Source organism: Muscardinus avellanarius (genome assembly GCF_963383645.1).
Source record: "Muscardinus avellanarius genome assembly, chromosome: 3".
Taxonomy (NCBI): Eukaryota; Metazoa; Chordata; class Mammalia; order Rodentia; family Gliridae; genus Muscardinus; species Muscardinus avellanarius.
This window is the reverse complement of record NC_137788.1, coordinates 108,861,731-108,882,806: the sequence shown is the minus strand read 5'-3', so window position 1 is coordinate 108,882,806 and position 21,076 is coordinate 108,861,731. Positions and strand designations below refer to the sequence as shown.

The following is a 21,076-nucleotide window of genomic DNA, read 5'->3' as shown; positions in this document are numbered from 1 at the left end:
TTGAGAACCACTGGTCTAGATTGGGACACACTGAATTGTCTTCTCACTTATGAGGGGGAAAATAAGTTATGCTTAGAGACTATTTCCTGAGCAAAGTGGATTAATGATACTTAAGAATGAAAAGAAAACGGCTTTTATTTTTCATCCAATTAGTGCATGGAACTAGGATTCCAGCTCAGTGTCGTTTCCCAACGGGGGAATGGGGGAGGCTGGCCACCTGCGGTAGTGGATGTGTGTAGCAGCAGGGGCCTGCTGAGGAAGGCTCCTTCCCATGCACTCATGTGAGGAGCAGCCGCCATCTTTGCCGACATTGGCCTTCTCCTTAGAGAACTTTGTGGAGATACCCCTTTTCTAAGGTGGTAGAGAAAGACACGCGCAGCGGCGTTCTGTGTTTGACTGGCCATGCTCCAACATGAAGCGCTGGTGCTTCTTGATGTCCACGCATGGTGGTCAGTGCCACTGATTGTCGCCTTGCTCAGGTCTTGACAGTTGGTGCCTGTGGCTCGAGCAGATGTAGGGTGCCCACAGATGCAGCTGGCAGCTCTGTCTGTTCCCTGAGCTCTGGAGATTTGCATAACTGGGCCCCTTCTCTACAGGGCAGAGGTGTAACATTGACATCGACGAGTGCGCCTCCAACCCTTGTCGCAAGGGTGCGACCTGCATCAATGACGTGAATGGCTTCCGCTGCATGTGCCCCGAGGGTCCCCATCACCCCAGCTGCTACTCGCAGGTGGACGAGTGCCTGAGCAGCCCCTGCATCCACGGCAACTGTACCGGGGGCCTCAGTGGGTGAGTAGTGGCTGTGTGCTCACAGGCTCCTGTCCAGCCAGCTGGCTCTGGGAGTGGAGATGGCCAGAAGCAGTCAGGAGGGCTCTTGACCTCTAACTTGGTGGAAGGTTTTGGTCATCACCATCATAATATTCCAAATGACCACTCTGTTCACTGAAGCTGGTCCTTCCTTTCATAACAGAATATGAGTGGAAAGTGGAGAGAGCTGGCTCCTTTATATAAACAAATAGCAAGGACCTCATTGGAGGAGGCCAGGATTATTTCATGGTTCTTTAGCAGTTTTGTTTTAGTATTCATTACAAGGTTGAGTTGAAGAATGCTCTAGCTTAGATTTCAATCGCTTCTTAAACTTAGACTAGCTTTGTTCCATTTTAGTACCTGGGGTAGATGGGGTTCGGCCAGTCAGGCATGTTTCTAGCAAAACATTTGCAATCGGCCTCGCTGTTCGAATTGTGTGATGCTTTGGTAATTTTGGAACTATGGAGTGGCATTAGGCCCCATAAGATGCTCTTACATGTGCTTCTGTAACACAGAGCCTCTGGCATTGCCATTTGCCAAAGTTAGAACAGGTGAAAGAATGAAGTTCTTAATTCTTTAAGAATGAATTAACTCATAATTAATTCTTGTCCCAGAGTATAGCTGCTTTCAAAGCATTTCTCATCTATCCGTTTCTTTCAGATCTTCTGATATCACATTCCGAATAGGATGTTCAAATGGGAGATTGTGTATATCCCAGTTACCTTCAGTTTTTTACTTTTCTTCCTTAATATCCTAGGAACTTTCTGAGGCAAGGCTCAGGTCAGAAGAAAGCATGATTCAGATGTAAGGTATTTTAGGAGTTCTTTGGTGTGCCTGAAAGTTTCTGTTACTGATCTCTTCCCTGGTGTGTGCTTTTCACTGAAAACCAGGTCCCTAAGGATGGCTTTAGCTCAGTCTTTTGCGTATAATAATGTAGGCTGTGCAGATTCATCTTTGTCGATGTTTCCTTAAGATTGACTCAGTGTATATGACAAACCATTTTTATATATGAAATTTCACTATAATATATTAATTTTGCTAGCTTCATGGTATCCAGGAAAGCACCATCTAGGTCTATTTACTGAACACATCAGGTGGGCCCGTATGATTCATATACAAGGTGATACGACTGTAGGTCTATTGAAGAATAAAAAGGAGATTAGCTCATAGAAGCTGGTGTGCCATTTCATGTCTTCACCAGTTTTTTTATTTAACTCTGATTTAATTGTACATTAGTGCTTCCCACAGTAACAGAGTCTCTCTTCTTTCAGCTATAAGTGTCTGTGTGATGCAGGATGGATTGGCATCAACTGCGAAGTGGACAAAAATGAATGTCTTTCTAACCCATGCCAGAACGGAGGAACCTGTGACAATCTGGTGAATGGGTACAGGTGCACTTGCAAGAAGGGCTTTAAAGGTGATGGCAAAGTACATCTTCTTGCCTCTGCTTGTCTTCCTGCTGTTGCATGCTTCTAGATTCCCTTCTTTGTTTCCATTTCTCCTTCATTTATATAGCAAACATATTGAGCAATTTGTAATTGCCAGGCACTTGGGAAGTAGAAACATAAAGAGATATAATTTCTACCCTCAGCCTAGCAGAGCAGTGGGCTGTTGAAACAGCAGTGTTTGTGAGGATCGGCTAAGACTCTGTTACACAGCTTTGGGCAGATGTCTCATCATGGGCTTCTTGGTCTTGATTCTATGATGATTCAAATAGCCGTATGGAGGAAGAATGAAAATACTGTGCTTGCTGTAATTGTGGTAGAAGGTCATGGATTCAGCCTTGTGTTCAGAACTTGCCAATGAACTTTTCTACACATGGAGATATTCTTAGATACTTAGCTTCCTGTTATCATCTAGAAAAATTTATAGCAGTGGAAATTGTGTAAAAATATTTTTTTGAGTTGTCACACTATTGTGTTTCTACTGCCAATTTTCTCTCAAAAACTCATGAAGGATAAATATATGGGTAAATCATTTGTATTTATACTTATCTACCCACCTACTCAAAAACTGGGTTGGCAATTATGATACATCATTATGTTTTAGTACCATGTTATTTGATTACAGATTGAGCGTCCCTAATCCAAAAGTTTAAAATCCTCTGGGAGGTGAAAGTTGTTGATGCCAACATGATGCCACAAGTATGAAAGTCCATGCCTGGCTTGGCCTCATGTGCGACACTTTGTTTTATGCCCCAAATTATTAAACCTATTGTGTAAATTCCCTTCAAGCTATGTATATAAGGTATATATGAAACATAAATGAATTTTCTGCTTAGACTTGGGTCCCGTTCTCAAGTTATTTCATTATCAATATGCAAATATTCCAAAACTTAAAAAATCCCAAACAATTCTGGTACCAAGCACCTCAAACAAGGAATCCTCACCCTGTACTGAAAATTATTTGAGATCATATTGTAGTCATTAATTTTGTGATATATTGCATTACATTTACAAAGAAACGTGTATGTTCAAAAGCAACTTTCTTTCTTTCCTTTCTTATCTTGTCAAAACTTTCTTATCAATGAGTGAACTAAAAACAAAATGTAGACTTCGCAGGCCTAGTGAGCAGCAGAGTTGGCCCAGTCCTCGGTACTTGTGGACCTTCGGTCTGGCCTGGGAGTTGCTGTACAGTGCCGCAGGTTTCTGTTTCAAGGCTCAGTGCTAGGCTTAGTGCAGATACAGAGGTTGGCGATATGTGGGTTCTGTACTTTCCCCTCTAACCCTTCATTACCTCTATTCATACTTTAGTGGGAGTAAATTGCATCCCGTGAATCAGGAGAAAATCCTTTTGTGACTTCAGGAAGCACCACCTTCATGGTAGAGATTGTGCAAGTGAAAGAGTAGGCATAAATCAGAGGCATGGGTTATATACTCAAACATTTTCACTTTTTTATTTCTTATTTTGAAACAGGGTCTCACTGAGTTGCAAAGGGCCTCACTAAGTAGCTGAGGCGGTCCACAAACCATGATCCTCCTGTCTCAGCCTCCCAGATGCTGGGATTACAAGTGTACGCCACCACACCCAGCCATTTTCCCTTTTTCTGACCAGAAACTTTGTGTAAAAAGGGCCTGTGTTTAGATCAAGCAACAAGCCTTTTACTCATGATGATCTTCTCGGTTACTACTAAGAAGTTACCTGAATTGGAGGAGCCTCAGGCTTTCCAGCCATTAGATCAGACTATTCTTACTTTCATCTTTTGGCCGATGGACCATTTGCTGACTGTGTTAGAGACTTGTGATCTGAATGAATCAGTGGGTGTTCCTGTGCCCTGAAGAAATGAGGGCAATTTCTGAGGCCTTTAGTTTTTTACGCCAAGAGAACTGGTTAGTACTAGGGATAAAAAGGAGCAGAGAGAGACTCACTGTGTGTTTTCCCTTCTCTCCCCACAGGCTACAACTGCCAGGTGAATATTGATGAATGTGCCTCCAATCCGTGTCTGAACCAGGGAACTTGCACTGATGACATTAGTGGCTACACTTGCCACTGTGTGCTGCCCTACACAGGTGGGTGCTGCAGGTGCCAGCAGGGACAAGAGGGGACGCTGGGCCTTGCCAGAGACTGAGCAGGCAGGTGTGTGGGGCCTGAGGCTGCTCTGGAGACTCACTCCTGGGTGTCCTTTCTGACCCCTGGCCATATCTTGCGCTTGAGAAAACATTCTGATGATGAAACGCGCCTGTCTTCTCCATTCCTTAGTGTCTGAACTTAAAAAACAAAGTATATGTGACTGGAACCTGGTCTGTACTTGATGAGTATCATTTGAGTGGATCATGTGATTCCATGAACCATTGATCTTAGCCTTAGTTTCAGTATCATAACTTGTGTTGATGGTAATATGCTATGTGCTTGACACTTTCTTTTCTGGGTGTTGGGGACTAAACCTAGTTCCTCACACATGCTAGGCAAATGTTCTACCACTGAGCTACACCTGTAGAGGCTCCCAACAATATTCATACTTTGGATTATTTAATTTTCAATAATTCGACAGTGTAGAATTTCCTGTTACCATTTTGTACATGCAGAAGCTGAGGCAAAGAGAACTCACAAAGGCAAAGTGAAAGTTGGAGGATTTTCCCATAAGTCCAAATCTAAAGATTTTCCCATTAATTGCCATTCTGCCTCTCACAGCACCTCAGTCTCACTCAGAGGTGTTGCTCTTTGCATGGCTGTTACACATAGAGACGATATGGGCTTTCATTGCACCTCAGACATTCCCTCTCTCGGGTGGCATTTTGGTCTTGTACTTGGGAGAATCTCATGTTCTCCTGTTTCCTTATTGCACCCCATGATGGACTTGACACTGTTTTCTTGGCTCCCAATGGAGAACTGGTAATGCCAGGGAACTGCATTTAAGCAACCAGCTCATAAAATCAAAGTGGAAATATCCTAACTTCCCATAAACACAGACATCATAAATAAGTAGAGAGAGCGCTGATCCCATTTGTTGTAGTGAGATCATCTCACAGTCATGAAAAAAGACTTGACAGTGGTGGGGATGCAGACAGGTCTCACCATCTGAGCCGCAACCTCAGCTCTGTGGGTCTGAGTGCTGTCATCTTGAGATAGCTGCTTTCTCACCCTGCTGCTCAGAGGCTCTAGGAATATGTGGCTGTGTGATAGATATTTATTTTATTTTGAAGAGAATCATCCCAGCCAAAGAACCAGCATTGTGTGACCTTGGAGAAATCAATCCAATGGAAAGACTGCAGATTAGCATTTCAGTTCTGGGTACCTAATGTCTCTAAGCTTTGCTGAGTTTGCCCAGCTTAAGGGAAAAAAGTGCTTTCCCTTGTAAGTCACTATTCTAACCAGATGCTTTAAAAAGGGTTTGGGGATTTGGGGTAAATATTTGTGGTCATTTTTTTGTTTGTTTCTGAATGCAAAACTTTAGAATGAAATTTAAACTTGAGGCAGTTATATCAAAAACAACCTCATCCCACTTTTAATTAAATCATCCTTATTTAATGTTTTTTTCTGTAAGCTTATATCTAGCACTAAGGCAAGCGGTATTGGTGGGCAGATATCAACAGCATATTGATGTCATTATAAGGAGATTGGTTGCCTGGCAACTAGAGCTGCTTCCTGTTCCCACCTTTGAAACAGTACCAATTGCCTTCTGGTCAACCCCACCCCAAAAAAATGAGTGAGCAGGGCTTGGAAGAGCAGGAGGCCATGTTGCTACTTCTCCCCTGCTCCTAGGAAGGTGACCTTGGAGCCTGAGCCCCTGCATAGCTGGATCTTAGCTATGCGGATGCAGAAATATCTCTGATCATGACGAGGACAACAAAGGTGGCAGAGGCCCAGCTGTAGTTGAGTGCTCAGTCTAGGCATGAGGTTCTGGGTTAAGAAAGACTTTTATTTATATGGATGGAGGAAGACAAATAACCTGCTCATTGTCACAAAGTAATAATATCAGACCAAGATGGAAAGGACCAGAGGTCTTTTCTAGATGGAAAGGACTCCAGAGCCTCTTACCACCTCTTTACACTTGAATTCTGAGAATATCTTGGGTGTAACCTTTGGGGAAACTTTGTTTGCTTGGCTGGTTCTCTCTCATAAAGCCTGTCATTTGCTTTTCAGGCAAGAATTGTCAAACTGTGCTGGCTCCCTGCTCGCCAAACCCTTGTGAGAATGCTGGTGTTTGCAAGGAGGCACCAAATTTTGAGAGTTACACCTGCTTGTGTGCCCCTGGCTGGCAAGGTAATAATACATGATGGAGAAGCCACGCACACGCACTCTGAACACCAGGCCAAGTGGGCAGGTGGATGGCCCTGGGTTTCTGAGGCCCACCCATCTCTGTCAAGAGCTCAGCCAGCCCTGGAGCAGGTAGCTGGAAAGCACAGAAAGCCTTTCTGTTGACCTTTGGGGCCCTCTAGTGGCCGGACTCAAGCCCAGGTGACTCACACCATGACAGTCTTTGTACTGGATATTTAGCACCTTGGCAGCTGCTTCCAAGGGACAGTCTTCCTGTGGCTCCTGAAGCAGGAGCAGCTGTGCCCATCCCACCTCAGTACAGGCTCCTTGTAGTAACCGACTTCCAAAGACTTCTTGCTGGTTGTTGTTTCTAGGTCAGCGGTGTACAACTGACATTGACGAATGTGTCTCTAAGCCCTGCATGAACCATGGTCTCTGCCATAACACCCAGGGCAGCTACATGTGCGAGTGTCCTCCAGGGTTCAGTGGTATGGACTGCGAAGAGGATATCGATGACTGCCTTGCCAGTGAGTGTCCCAGCCAGCTGCGCCGCTGAGGGAGAGGGACACTCACCGGGGCTGGATTTGAACTCAGCAGAGGCTGCTGCCTCTCTTGCTGGCCAGGACCACAACAGTCATTTACTGAGTATTTTTCACACTGGTGTGTTAAAATCTTCCTTTTGAAGTTAGTGGGCATAGGAGCCATAGCCATGGAGTCCCTTTTAAGCATTTCTCTGTGATGTTTTGAACACTGACACAATGCAGGCAATGCTGTGGCAGCTTTCCTTATATGTATTTTGAAGTGGCAATTTACATACAGGAAACTGCAGAGATTTTAAGTATACAATTTATAAAACCCAAGCTATCAGTCATGATAATGAACTTATTTTTCTTTCTATAAGTATTCTTATGCCTTTGTAATTTAATCCCCACCCACATCCTCTCTTTTTTTTTTTTTTTTTTTTTTTTTTTTTTTTTTTGCAGTACTGGAGATTGAACTACCTCTAAGCTCTACCCCTAATCCCATTTTTTATTCTTTTATTTAAAGCGGGGTCCTACTAGGTGGCAGAGGGCCTCACAGGTAGCTGAGGCTGGCTGCAAGTCTGCCATCCTACTATCTCAGCCTCCCAAGTACTGGGATTACAAGCGTGCGCCACCACACTTGGCCCCCACCACATCTTGTCCCATACAAAGGCACATCTACTTTGTCAGCATAGATTACTTAGCATATTTTACCATTTGGCATAAATACAATCATATAAGCATATACTGTCTGCTAGAATTCTTGTTTCAGTTAGCATAACAGTTCATAGTGGTCCTTGTTATTGTGTATGGTAATAGCAATAGTTTATTTTGCTTAATGATTATTATTAATGAGTATTATTTTCAAATATGGCTATATACATTAAATATCCATTATCTTAAGATGCTTGGGATCAGAAATGTTTGGAGGCTTGAGGGTTTAGTTCAGCAGTGGAGTTTTTGCCTAATTTGTGCACGGCCCTGGGTTCTATCCCTAGCAACACACACACACACACACACACACACACACACACACACACACACAGAGTGTTTCACATAATTTTGGATTTAGGAATCTTTGCATTTACTCACAGAGACATCTTGGGGCGGGAACCCAACTCTAAACATAAAAGTCAAAATTTGTGTTTTCCTACACACCTTCTCTGCACAGCCTGAAGATAATGCTCTTTTACATTTTAAGTGCACCTGCACTTTGACTGCGACTCATCACATGAGGTCAGGTGTGGAATTTTTCATTTGTGGCATCATGTAGGTGCCCTGGGCACCTACATGAAGGTTTTGGATTTTGGAGGATTTGGGGTTTCAGATGAGGGATACTTGGTCTGTACTACAATTCACTGTTTAATAGTCATTTGGGTTTTTTCCAGGTTTGAAGTATTACAAATAAATCTGGTATGAATGAGTGTTGATGTAGATACATCATTTCATTTCTCTTGAATAAATACCAAGCAACTAGGCATGGGATTTTCTTTCTTTCTTTCTTTCTTTTTTTTTTTGGTGGTACTGGGGTTCCTGGAAGCCCTTCTACCTCCGGGCTACACTCCCAGACCTATTTTATATTTCTGAAACAGGGTCTCTTACACCAGCGCGGCTGGCTTCGAACCTGCGCCATCCTCCTGTCTCCGCCTCCCAAGCGCAGGGATTACAAGCGTGCGCCACCACGCCCGGCCTGGGGATTTTCTTTCTTCAAGGTTAATTCTTCTAGTACATGTAGTGCTCTACAGACTATCAATCACTATTTTGTCAAGCTTATCTTTCTAAGAATTAGTCTAAGATATCAAAAATGCTTTTGACTCATTCATAATAGTCTCTTATTGTACTTTTAGTGTTCATAAGATCTGTGGTGGTTTTCTTTCTCTTTTTAATATTCATAATTTATCTCTTCTCTTTTTGAGAGAGAATAATAATCTATTTTGCTGTTTTTGTTGTTTTGTGCAGTGGTCTGTGAAACTTACTAATTCAGATTGGATAATAGTGCTAGTGAGGTCATCTGTATACTCTCTGATTTTCTATTTAATTCATCAGTTATTCACAGAGAGATATTAAAATCTGCCAGAGTTATGGTGTGTCTATCTGTTTCATTTTTAGTTTAGGTTTAATGTATTTTGAAGGCCTGATATTAAGTACAGAGTTAGGATCGTTCTGTCTGCTTGAAGGATTGACCACTTTATCATTATAAAATACCCTTCTTTGACTTTTGTCATATTTTTTTGCTCAGAAATCACCTTTGCCCAATATTGATACAGCTACTATAGCTTTCCCTTGGCCATCACAGGTTATATAGATTTTTTCCCATCATTTTTCTTTTAGCCTATATGTGTCTCTAAAATGGGTTTCTTGTAAAAAGCACATATTGGATTTTGTTTTATTTCTCTTTTGTCAGTTGAGGTATTTTGACTATTTAAATGTAATGTAATTTTTTATTAGACTGGGCCTAAAATTTCCCATTTTGCCATAACTTTGTCTTTGTTCTTTCTGTTTGTTTTCATTTCCCTCTTTTTCGGCCACCTTTGGGGATAATTGGGTTCTTTTATGATTACTTTTTATTTCTTCACTGGCACATAGCTTTTTGTGGTTGTCATAGAATTTATAGTATGCAACTTTCACTCAGTATTGTCTGCCTTCACTGATACCACTTCACACGGAATATAAGACCCTTATAGTATCTTGTGTCTACACTCCTCTTTGCCTCTATTCTGTCATTGAATACAATTGATGTATAACTGATCTCAAAGTATATTATTTTTGCTTTAAATGGTAAATTATTTTTTCAAGAAATTTACATAATAGCCTAAAGTTGTTATTTTCACTCCCATCTTTACAATTCTTTATTCATTTATGTAGATTTCTGTTTTCATAATGTTTCATTTGCCTTCTCTCTGAATAAAATTCCTTTAATATGTTTTATAGTGTTTATCTTCTGATGATGAATTCTTCTTGCCTTTGTGTATCCAAATATGTTCTTATTTTGCTTAATTTTCAGAGATACTTTCACAGGGAATAAAATTCCTGATTGACTTTCCCCTTCATCCCTTTAAAGTTGTCTTGCTTGAGTGGTTTTTGAGGAGAAATCTGCTATGATTCTTTTATTTTCTCCTTTATATGTAATTTTCTTTCATATAGTTGCCTTTGAGAAGCTCTACTGATTTCTGTACAACTTGATTATGATGCAATGTTCTTCATGTGTCTTTGATCTGGGATTCGCTGATCTTTTAAGAGATATGGATTCAGCTTTGGCTGTATATTTATACAGCCATTACTTTCTCAGTGAAAATTTCCCCTTTCTTTTACAATTTTCAAAAGACATTAGGCTGTTTGAAGCTGTCCCTCTAGTCTCAATGATTGTATGGTGTGTGTGTGTGTGTGTGTGTGTGTGTGTGCGCGCGCGCGCGCGCGCGCGCACACGCTTCTTTCCCTTGATGTTTTATTTTTAAATATTTTATCATTTGAAGATATCTTGCTGTTTTGTCAAGGTCACTAGTTATTTCTTCTAGAATGTTTTGTTTGCTATAAATCCCATTCAGTATATTTTTATTTCAGATATATTTGTTTCCTCTAGAATTTTGATTGAGTCTTCTCTTTAGCATGTCTGTTTCTCTTTCATGTTTATGCTTTTATTGTAGAACATAGGATTATAGTAGTGTTACCGTTGTCAATAGTTTCTTTTTAATTGTCTTTAATGAAAATACATTCTGCCATGTGGGAATTTCTGGGTCTTTTTCTATCTATGAGTTTTCTTCTCTCTCAAGCACTGTTTTCTGATTCTTTGCCTGTCTGGCAATTATTAGATGTTAGACGTTGTCAACTTTACATGGCTCTATGCTGAATTTTAAGTTACCTCTTAAGGTTTTTCCAGCATTACGTTGGGGTTCAGTTATGTGGAACCTATTGGATTGAGTCTTTTCTTGAAGGTTTTTCATGTAGGTCCAGAGTGGCTCCAGCTCACGATGGTGCTCTCACAGGACTGCTCAGGGCCTCATGGGGCATTTTATTCTCACTGAGTGCATACTGGCTGTTCTCAGCCCACTGAAATTCTAGGGCTCATTCTCCCCACTTTTCTCTGGTGGTTCTTTCTCAGCCTCAATACCATGCACATGTTGATCGATCCTTGGTGATATAAATTACTATGCTTTAAATTCGCTTATAATAAGGTGTTAAAAGTAATAGTACCTCACATCACAGGATACATAAAAATTTCAGGCCACAACACAGAGGACACCAAGCTTGAAGCTGGTGCAAAGATAAATAAGACCTTGTTGCAGCCTTTATGAATCTCATAGTCTGTTAGGGAAGAAAGACATACAGACAAATAATTTTAACACCTTGGGACAAATAATTCAAGGAAGAGTTGATGAGGAAACTGGAGAATGGGGGGAACTGCTTGGATTTCTTTCTCACATTAATTATCACTCAAATACATATCTAGTCCTTAAATCTTTTTTATATGGAGCAGGACCAGTGCTATTTACAGTGAGCTTAAAACAATTCAGTAAAATATGGTGAGTTTCCATATAATTTTTATGATTATGGAAATTATAGTAACTGTGCTACTGTTATAAAAAGATAAAATAATTTTTACAGTTGCTCTAATGACTGCAGTCGTTAGTTCAACAGAAGAATGAGGTACACAAAATATTCCTTTAAGAAAGCAGGGGTCACTTTACCCTTTAGTTCAGTGTTTAGGTTTCATCTTATATTTATGACCTGTCTTTGCAATTTTACTAAATTTAAAGGTCCTTAAGAGCAGTAACCATATTATGATTTCCTTGTTCTGATTTGTATGGAAAGTATATTTTGGATGGTGAAGGCATGACTGTAGCTTATTTTCTCAGTTAATTGCTATGAGGATAAAGTTCTAAGACCAAGCTACATGATATTTAAAGTTGTGTTTAAAAAGAAAGTCTTTGTTTCTTAAGCTTACCTAAATCTGGAAGAAGAAACAGAGAGTGAGACAAACACAGCAGGATGATTAACTCATATAATGTTCCTGGGTCATAAGACATATAATACGTTCTTTCCTCTCCCACCCACTCCACCACCACATACACCTTTTGAAAATAGTGAATGATTTTTCTGATCATCTGTGTGTTGGGTCTCATATCTGCTTTGCAAGTGGGGGGAGTCAATACAAGTTTTATGATTCTACTAATTTTTCAAAACTGTTAATGGTGATACACGTGAAGTTTATCCCCATTACCAAACAGGTTAAAAATCTCAGGCAAGTGTTTCTGGATCCATTTTCATAAATGGGAAAGGCAGGACAAAACAGATGTAAAAAGGTCAAGTATGAAAGTGAGAATGATGCCACCCTTAGCATGCCTTAACCCAGATCGCTCACCTTTACCAGTCTAAGATTAAATCGATGCTGCTGTTCCAAGCTTTGGTTCTTTTGTAATGACTTAGATCCTTGCCAGAATGGAGGCTCCTGTATGGATGGCGTGAATACATTCTCCTGCCAATGTCTTCCGGGCTTCATTGGGGATAAGTGTCAGACAGACATGAATGAGTGTCTGAGTGACCCCTGTAAGAATGGAGGCACTTGCTCCGACTACGTCAACAGCTACACCTGCAAGTGCCCGGCAGGATTCGATGGAGTCCACTGTGAGAACAACATCGACGAGTGCACTGAGAGGTGAGCATCCCAGGCACAGGGGCGCCGCATCGTGTGGAGGGGGCAGAAGGAAAGGAACCTCAGTGCGTGTCCCCTAGTGCCGTGGGGCAGGGACAAGGCCTCCACCTGAGTCCTACTCCACAGCCGGCTCTTGTTGCCCAGTTCCCATTCCAGTAGAAGGTTAGGGCTTGAAAGTGTAGTGGAATAGATCATTGTTTATTTCTTGCTTAGGGAACAGAAAGAGCTACAATGCTGTCCTGTTCTCCTCTTGGTTTCTTGTTCATTTCAATTGACAGTTGATCTAAAGCTTTCTGGTTTTCTGCAGATTTGTTATCATTTCTGGGAAATTTATTTCTTTTTACTATATTATCAATGTTTTTTCATTTCTCTTTCAAAAAGAAATCTAGAGTGAAGAACTCTTTATTTAGCAATTTGTGACATAAATTGACTTAGTGATAAAATATATGTGGGAAAACCACAGGATTGGCTAAAAACTGGAAAACTTATTAAGGAATCTAGCATAAGCTCAGCCTTTTGGATGCTCCCAAGTCTGTGGTGTTGGAAAGGAAGCTGGCACTCAAGGCTTCTGACTCCCAGTTTAGTCTGGGAGAAAGTAAAATTTACTGGGTATAGGTGCTTGGGAGGCTCAAAGGTATTTGCCCCTGTAATATTTCGATTCCAGAAACCTCGCTTTTAGAATGGCAGGTCAGAGGAACCAGGTCAGCTGGCTAACATTGCTCTTCCTGCCCCCTCAGCTCCTGTTTCAATGGGGGCACCTGTGTCGATGCAGTTAATGCCTTCTCTTGCTCGTGCCCAGTGGGCTTCACGGGTCCCTTCTGCCTCCATGAGATCAATGAGTGCGACTCCCATCCATGCCTGAATGAGGGCACATGTTTCGACGGCCTGGGCACCTACCGCTGCATCTGCCCCTTGGGCTACACTGGGAAGAACTGCCAGGTAATTCATGTCCTTCCCTAGTGGCTCAGCTCCCTGAGCAGCCGGCTAGCACACCCCGACCCTTTCTAGGCAGCATAAGCTCATATACCCAGAGATCAACCTGGGTATCTTCGGAAGAGCTAGTAGGGTCCAAACATGGCAACATGATATAGATTAAGGAACATCAAACTATCTTAAGGGGTTGACCATCTGCGTGTGGCTTCTGTGGGCTGAGAGAGCGTTTTCCACTGGCCCTGCTCACCCTCCCGGGTAGATAGAAAGGCTCCTCCTCCTGTCCTTTGCTGGCTTCTCTCAACCAAGTCTCTAATGTGATGAGCACAGAAGGATGGGCTTTTGGGATGGTCCCCACAGGATAGCAATGTGTGTGTAGACACATAATTATGTCCAGAACATGGAGAAAAACTTACCCAGTTTCCTTAAATCCTCCAATGTCTATAGTAAAAATTTTATATACATAGCAGAGCTCAGAGAAATTGGACTATATAAAAATAATGAGCCATACCTAGAATGCTTGATCTAATTTAGGGCCTGGTGAAGGTTTTGTTTTTTCTCTGGTGTGCCATTCTTTGATTACTTGTAGCACAGTGTAACTTTTTTCCTTCATATCTGGTATTTGGATTGTTGCCTCTCCTCAGACCCTGGTGAACCTGTGCAGTCACTCTCCATGTAAAAACAAAGGCACTTGTGTTCAGGACAAGGCGGAGTCCCGGTGCCTGTGTCCACCTGGCTGGGCCGGCGCTTACTGTGACGTGCCCAGCGTCTCCTGTGCTGTGGCAGCCTCAAACAAAGGTGAGCTCGCCCTCGGGATCCGAGGTCACTCAGTGGCATGGTGACTGGCCAGTGGAGTTTTGGGGCCGGCAGTGCCCTGTGGTGTAGAATAGAGGGCAGGATGGGTGGGAGTGAGTGGAAGAGGCTCTGGAGAAAGGGCAGCAGACCAGGCTTAGAGATTCCAAAAAGAGAAAGGCATTTGAGATGAAACTAAGGCATATTCTGCTTTCTGGCTTGTTTTAATGCAAATCTGGTGGTGAGGGTTATGAGAAGAATGAGGCCAGAATACAATCTGCCACGTCCACCGACAGATTGGCTTGCCCGGGAGTTAGCCTGAACCCGCAGTGTGTCCCGAGCTCCCTCTGACTTCTGCCTTCACCTGTGTCACAGGTGTGCTTGTGAAGCACCTGTGCCAGCACGCGGGCACCTGCATCAACGCTGGCAACACACACCACTGCCAGTGCCCACTGGGCTACACGGGCAGCTACTGCGAGGAGCAGCTGGATGAGTGTGCGTCCAATCCCTGCCAGCATGGCGCCACCTGCACGGACTTCGTGGGAGGATACCGATGTGAGGTGAGGCTGCAGTCGAGAGCCTCGGGAGAGCGCATGGTCAGGAGCACTAGTGTGCTGCATCCAGCTGCATGGTTCCCTGTGTACAATTTAAAGATCATACCAGTCACCATCATGGTTTTTACCAATCGCTAGTTTTTCTCAGCCTCACTATACGATGCACCAGCGTGGCCCTAGGAAGATGTTTTTATAGAGCTTTGGTCCTCAATAAGCTTACTTCCAGGAATCGGAACCAGCATCCTCTATCAGGGTACAGCACAGGTCCATCCAGCACAGTTGTCCTGGAGCTTCCCTGAGTAGCAGCTGAGACAGGAGACTCCACTTTGAGAGTGGCTTCCCTTTTTGGCCTTTCTCTCCTTTTTAGCCAGTCATTGACCAATCAACTAATAATTTCCTCAAAAAAATTTCACTCAGCCTGTTCTACCCCAGCGCCTAACTACGTGTTACAAGTATTTATCTGAAGAAGTGCCTGTCTTTAAGGGACACACCTCTCGCTGTCTTCTTTCTTTTTCTTTTCTTTTTTTTTTTTTTTTTGTGGTACTGGGGTTCCTGGAAGCCCTTCTACCTCCGGGCTACACTGCCAAACCTATTTTTTATATTTTTATTTGGAAACAGGGTCTCAAACCTGGCTTCGAACCTGCGTAATCCTCCTGTCTCCGCCTCCCAAGTGCGGGGATTACAAGCGTGCGCCACCACGCCCGGCTTGGCTCGCTGTCTTCTTAATGTCTTGGCTGATAATGGTGAGCAAGATGTAAACACAACGCTGGAGAAGTGAATCTAATGCCCGTTCAGACCACCTAGCAACAAAAACAGTTTAGCTTCCCTGCTGCTCCCTAGGTTGCTAATTGCTTCACAGCAGGCTTGGGGCCATTTACTCAAAAGCCTGCCAGTTCCACACTCTTTTTTACATGTTCAGTTGTTTTAAACATGGCCCCAGTAGCAGAATTTTAGCCATTTAGGTCCTCTTTGCCTAGCATGTCCTGAAAAACTACACCTAGCACCTGGCAACCATAGCTAAGACAATGCTGGAACTATTAAGGCCCAGCTGATCTCGCAGCTCTCTGACCCAGAGAGCCCTGCTGCTGCACCCATAAGCCCATGTCTCTCTCAGAGTTCATCCCTCCCTCCCCCCTTCCCCTCTGAACAGTCTCATGCTATGAGACACTTACTTTCCCTACATACTCACCTATCAAAGAATTGCCCAACCGAGCGTGGTGGCGCACGCTTGTAATCCCAGCATTCAGGAGACTGAGACCAGAGGATTGCGGTTCACAGACAGACTCAGCTACTTAGTGAGGCTCTTTGCAACTCAGTGAGACCCTGTTTCAAAATAAAGAATTAAAAATAGGGCAGGGGGTATAGCTTAGAGGTCGAATACGCCCAGGTTCCATCCCCAGACCCGCCAAAAAAAAAAAAGGCCCAAAGAGAGCTACCTATGGTCACATGTTTTTCCTTGACCAACCTGGAATTTCTTCTACTCCGTCAACCAGAGCCAGCTAGCACCCACCACTTCTCCTGCACCTACCCCTGTCTCAATCAGTTTCCCACATGGATGTGCAGTTTTCTGAGCCTGGAGGTCAAAGCATGGCCATCTTTACTACCACCCACACATACTGTTTTATTGAGCCATAGGGGCTTCATCACATACATAGGAATGCAGATTTTAAAGACGGGGAAACCCACTCACAGGAGGAACAAAAGCTTTACACGAGTCTTATTGGAAAGAAATAACCCTACCCTATGTGGCCCTTGCCTTCTGTTTAGCTTCTTCAGCTGGAAGAGGGGCAGGTAAATGCCATTAAGCTAGAGAGGTGCACAGGGTGATTGGCTGGGAATGTGGTGAACCAGAGAGCTAAGTGGGAGGAGGCAGGGTCACAGTGACAGGCCAAGTCTCACTCACCTTCACGGTCTCTCCTAATAACAACAGTATATTCAGGGTCCTTTTGTGCTTCCTCCTGGCAGTGTGTTCCAGGATATCAGGGCGTCAACTGCGAGTATGAAGTGGATGAGTGCCAGAACCAGCCATGTCAGAATGGAGGCACCTGTGTGGACCTGGTGAACCACTTCAAGTGCTCCTGCCCACCAGGGACCCGGGGTATGAGATCAGCCATCCTCTCCCATTCAAGGCATTCTCTGAGTTACAGTTCCATTCTTAGTGTGGAAGGATTCTTGAAAAATTAAAGACAGTAAAAGTAGCTTCGTTATAGGCACTTAGTTCTGTATCCTGGTGATTCAAGCCATTTATTCTGTCACCTCTTGCCAGCTCGTTCATGTTCTCAGCTTTGTCTGATGGCTTGAGATCTTATGTTCTAGAAGACAGACTGCAGCGCTGATGCGAGATCCCCAAAAATCGAGCCTGGTCTGCAGGACTCCTTGCTTCTTCAAGTGAATGCAAATAATAACCTTTGAACATTGCTTGTTAGAGGAGAAAAGCTACGTAGTGCCTACTCTTAGCAGCCTGTACAGAAAACAGGAAAGGCCATCCAAACAGTAGGAGAAGTTCATTCTTCTCAGTATCAGAAATCTTAGAGCTTAGCACAATGGTGATTTTTTTGTTCTTGTTTTTTGCAAATGGATTCTGATGTGTGTTGGACTCCCTTTTCTCAGTATTTTAGATCTGTTTAGAACACTTGGCCTCCAAAAGCTTCCATAGGGAAAGAGGAGAGACTGACTCGTAGGGTCACGCAGCAGCTTCCACTACCTTAGCGTGGAAGTTACACAAATCACAGGCTCCCACAATGTACTGTCAGAAATTACTTAATAGTCTCCATCTGTCTTCAGTGGAGGCTGGGAACAAACTGAATATGAAGATATTTTACTGTGATGATAGACAATTAGGCACATTATTTTATTTTATTTTACGTTTTAAATCTCATTTATTTATAGTTCAATTTAATCGCATAGTAAGACAGAAACATCTAACGAGTTTATCATTAATGAATGTTTTTTCTTTAGATACATTATTTTATACCAGATAATTTTTTTACTTAATTGGAGATATTTCTATATCAAAATGTAGAACTTCCTTGTATTTTTTTTATACCTACAGAGTTCTCTTTATGTGCCCTCTATGTTTGATTTAACCAGTGCCCTCATAATAGAAATTTGGGTACTTTGCATTCATGTAAGTGTATTTGTAGAACATATTTTTAGAAATAGAACTGTTGGAGAACATGTGCAGTTGGCATTTTAATCAATATTGCTGAATTGCAATGTATGAGCATACAGCTTTTTTCCAGTGGAGTTGAACATATTGTCATTTAAGAATCATGCGATTTTTCTTTTATTTATCTGTTCTTTTAAGTTTTATTCTCTCGTTTCACCAGTAACTTTGTTTTAATTAAGTATAGTCTTCACATTTTCCTAGTTCTAGTTTATTTTTTCTATATAAATTTAGAATTGATTTGTCTATTTAAAAATACCACTGGTATGTTTTTATTGGGGTCACAATAAATTTATGAATTAATATAGCAAAAACATCTTCATCATGAGGAGTCTTCCTAACTAAATCATGTTACATTTTCTATTTATTTATTCAAATCTCTTTTTGTGTTTCTCAAAACAGTTTTAAAGTTGTCTTCATCTAGGGCAGTTTGTTTTTGTAAAATTTTTTCTAGTTTTTTTTTTTATATTTTCAATTGCTATGGGAAATAGTGGCTTATTTTATATTTCTTTTCTTTAAGTCTTGCTTCTATTAATCTACACTAAAATGCCAGTGATAGGACTACAGAATTGGTTATTTTTGTTGTTGTTGTTGTAATTTACTAAATTAATCATGATTCCTTCCATAGTGATGTCTTTTGTTTGTTTCTAAAAAATGTCTATCGATATATCAGATGGCTCATTTGCATCTATAGCACATTAGAGTTCTGTTTTAGCTTAAAATAAACTTTGAACTCGCATCATGATATTTTATATATATATATATATATATATATATTTTTTTTTTTTTTTTTTTTTTTTTTTTTGCGGTACTGGGGTTCCTACCTCCGGGCTACCCTCCCAGACCTATTTTAGGTTTTTTTTTTATTTGGAAACAGGGTCTCCTAAGCCAGCACGCATGGCTGGCTTCGAACCTGCACGATCCTCCTGTCTCCACCTCCCAAGCGGGGAATTACAAGCATGCGCCACCATGCCCGGCTTCCCTCTATATTTTTAAAATTAAAAAGAGTAGTGAGTTTATATTGTTTTTTAAAAATCAGTGATTATGAAACTTTAAAACATTGATCATTTAGCTGGGTGTGGTGGTGCACGCTTGTAGTCCCAGTACTTGGGAGGCTGAAACAGAAGGATCACAGGTTCACAACCAGGCTCAGCTACTTAGGCCTCCATAACATAGTGAGACTCAAAATAAAGAATAAAAAATAGGGCTGGGGTGCAGCTTGGAGGTAGAATTCCCCTGGGTTCAATCCCTAGTTCCACACACACATACACACAATGTATCATTCAAAATTTAGTTCTGATTCTTACCAATATTTTAACATAGTTTTAATCATATTTTGAGTTTAAATTAACAAATTAATGGGAAATTGCTGCTTCTCCCTGAAGCTTCGGGTTCCTTGCCTTGGAGATGGGGCCCCTGCTCCACAGCACTCCTTTGGATTATGTGAGGCCACACGTGAGCCCTGGCCTGTTCTTTCCTCTCCTCACTTTGCTTGCCTGGAAGAGGACAGCTGTCCCAGCCCAAGAGTGTGCTTTGTGCTTTCTGACCTAGCAATCGAGGAATATAGTCAGATAAATCACGCAAGTCCCAGTGAGGGTGGCTGTCCTTTGCTGGAAAGCAGGGCTCAAGGGTTTGCCTAATTCAGCGTCTCTCCTCTCTCTCCTCCAGGCCTGCTGTGTGAAGAGAACATTGATGACTGTGCTGGAGGGCCCCACTGCCTCAATGGCGGCCAGTGTGTGGACAGGATCGGGGGCTACAGCTGCCGCTGCTTGCCCGGCTTTGCAGGGGAGCGGTGCGAGGGGGACATCAACGAGTGCCTCTCCAACCCCTGCAGCTCTGAGGGTAGCCTGGACTGCATCCAGCTGACCAACGACTTCCAGTGTGTCTGCCGCAGTGCCTTCACTGGTGAGAGCCTCTCTAGCCCCGGCCCGCCCCAGGGGAGCCAGAGTGAGCAGATGGGGCCCTAAGGGAAGCTTTTCCTGTACCAGCTACCTAGGCAAGCTTAGTTTAAGGGCCCATGTAGCTGGATGTAATACTCAATCTCTACCTTTTATTTTTTCCTGAGAGACTTTTTTGTTAGGATTTATATCATGCTATTATAGGATTGTAAAAGGTAATATGTTGGGAATAGTTGAGCAAAATAGCATTTTTTTAAATTGTGGTACAATACACAAAACATAAAAGCTACCATCTTCACCATGTTTGAGCATACAGTTCAATAGCTTTAAGTACATTCACACTATAATGCTACTATCATAACCACACAGCTACAGAACTCTTTCATCTGAGTGAGATGGTGCTTTGTCCTCAGAAACCTCACATCTAACCCTGGTTAATCACCCTACTCCCTTCAACATGTAATAATTTGGGCAGATCCTGTTACTCTGTTACTGTCATCTTTCTAACTGGGGCCCAGAGGAGGTCAGGACCTACTAGGATGTCTAGGGGAGCAGGTCTGAATTGGGGTGTGTTTAACCCAAAATCAATGATTGCAGCATGAATCAGAAAGCTGCAGTGGTCACAGATATGCCCTGTACAGCTCAGCCTTGGCCATACTCCAGCTCTTCTCTCAAGTTTCTGTTTTTATCACAGGTCATGTAACATGGTGACTTTTGGGGACTAAAATACTTGCTTGTATCTAGACATGGCAGGATCATTAGATACTGAGATTTGAATTCTGTCTTACATTTTCTGGAATGTGTAGCAGTGTATTTTCTCTTTGGAAGTCGTAAAACAGGCTTCAGTAGTCTATGTACTAATAATTTGACAACCTGGATACTGCTACATCCTGAGCCCATCTCTATCCTGCCTTCTTCCCTCTGTTCATCCTTTCCTCTCTCCCTTCCTTCCTTCCTTCCTTCCTTCCTTCCTTCCTTCCTTCCAGAATAGAAAGGCTTTTACAGAATGGAAACTGCCTGGATACAGTAATACCAAAGAGAACTAATCCACTCTGAGAGTA

At 42.4% G+C, this 21,076-nt stretch overlaps 1 protein-coding gene across 1 annotated transcript in view; it reads left to right on the top strand.

Moving 5' to 3' along the window:
• The window catches only part of NOTCH2 (notch receptor 2), a gene marked incomplete at both ends in the record, with an annotated part of 128,467 nt that overhangs the window by 93,571 nt on the left and 13,820 nt on the right, over nucleotides 1-21,076 (top strand). Inside the window, 11 exons of the mRNA XM_080691514.1 lie at nucleotides 597-789; nucleotides 2,079-2,224; nucleotides 4,203-4,316; nucleotides 6,391-6,510; nucleotides 6,879-7,031; nucleotides 12,450-12,678; nucleotides 13,413-13,614; nucleotides 14,250-14,403; nucleotides 14,773-14,957; nucleotides 16,917-17,049; nucleotides 19,786-20,022. Coding sequence (XP_080547640.1) covers nucleotides 597-789; nucleotides 2,079-2,224; nucleotides 4,203-4,316; nucleotides 6,391-6,510; nucleotides 6,879-7,031; nucleotides 12,450-12,678; nucleotides 13,413-13,614; nucleotides 14,250-14,403; nucleotides 14,773-14,957; nucleotides 16,917-17,049; nucleotides 19,786-20,022 — 1,866 coding nt within the window. The remainder of the gene's footprint in view (nucleotides 1-596; nucleotides 790-2,078; nucleotides 2,225-4,202; nucleotides 4,317-6,390; nucleotides 6,511-6,878; nucleotides 7,032-12,449; nucleotides 12,679-13,412; nucleotides 13,615-14,249; nucleotides 14,404-14,772; nucleotides 14,958-16,916; nucleotides 17,050-19,785; nucleotides 20,023-21,076) is intronic.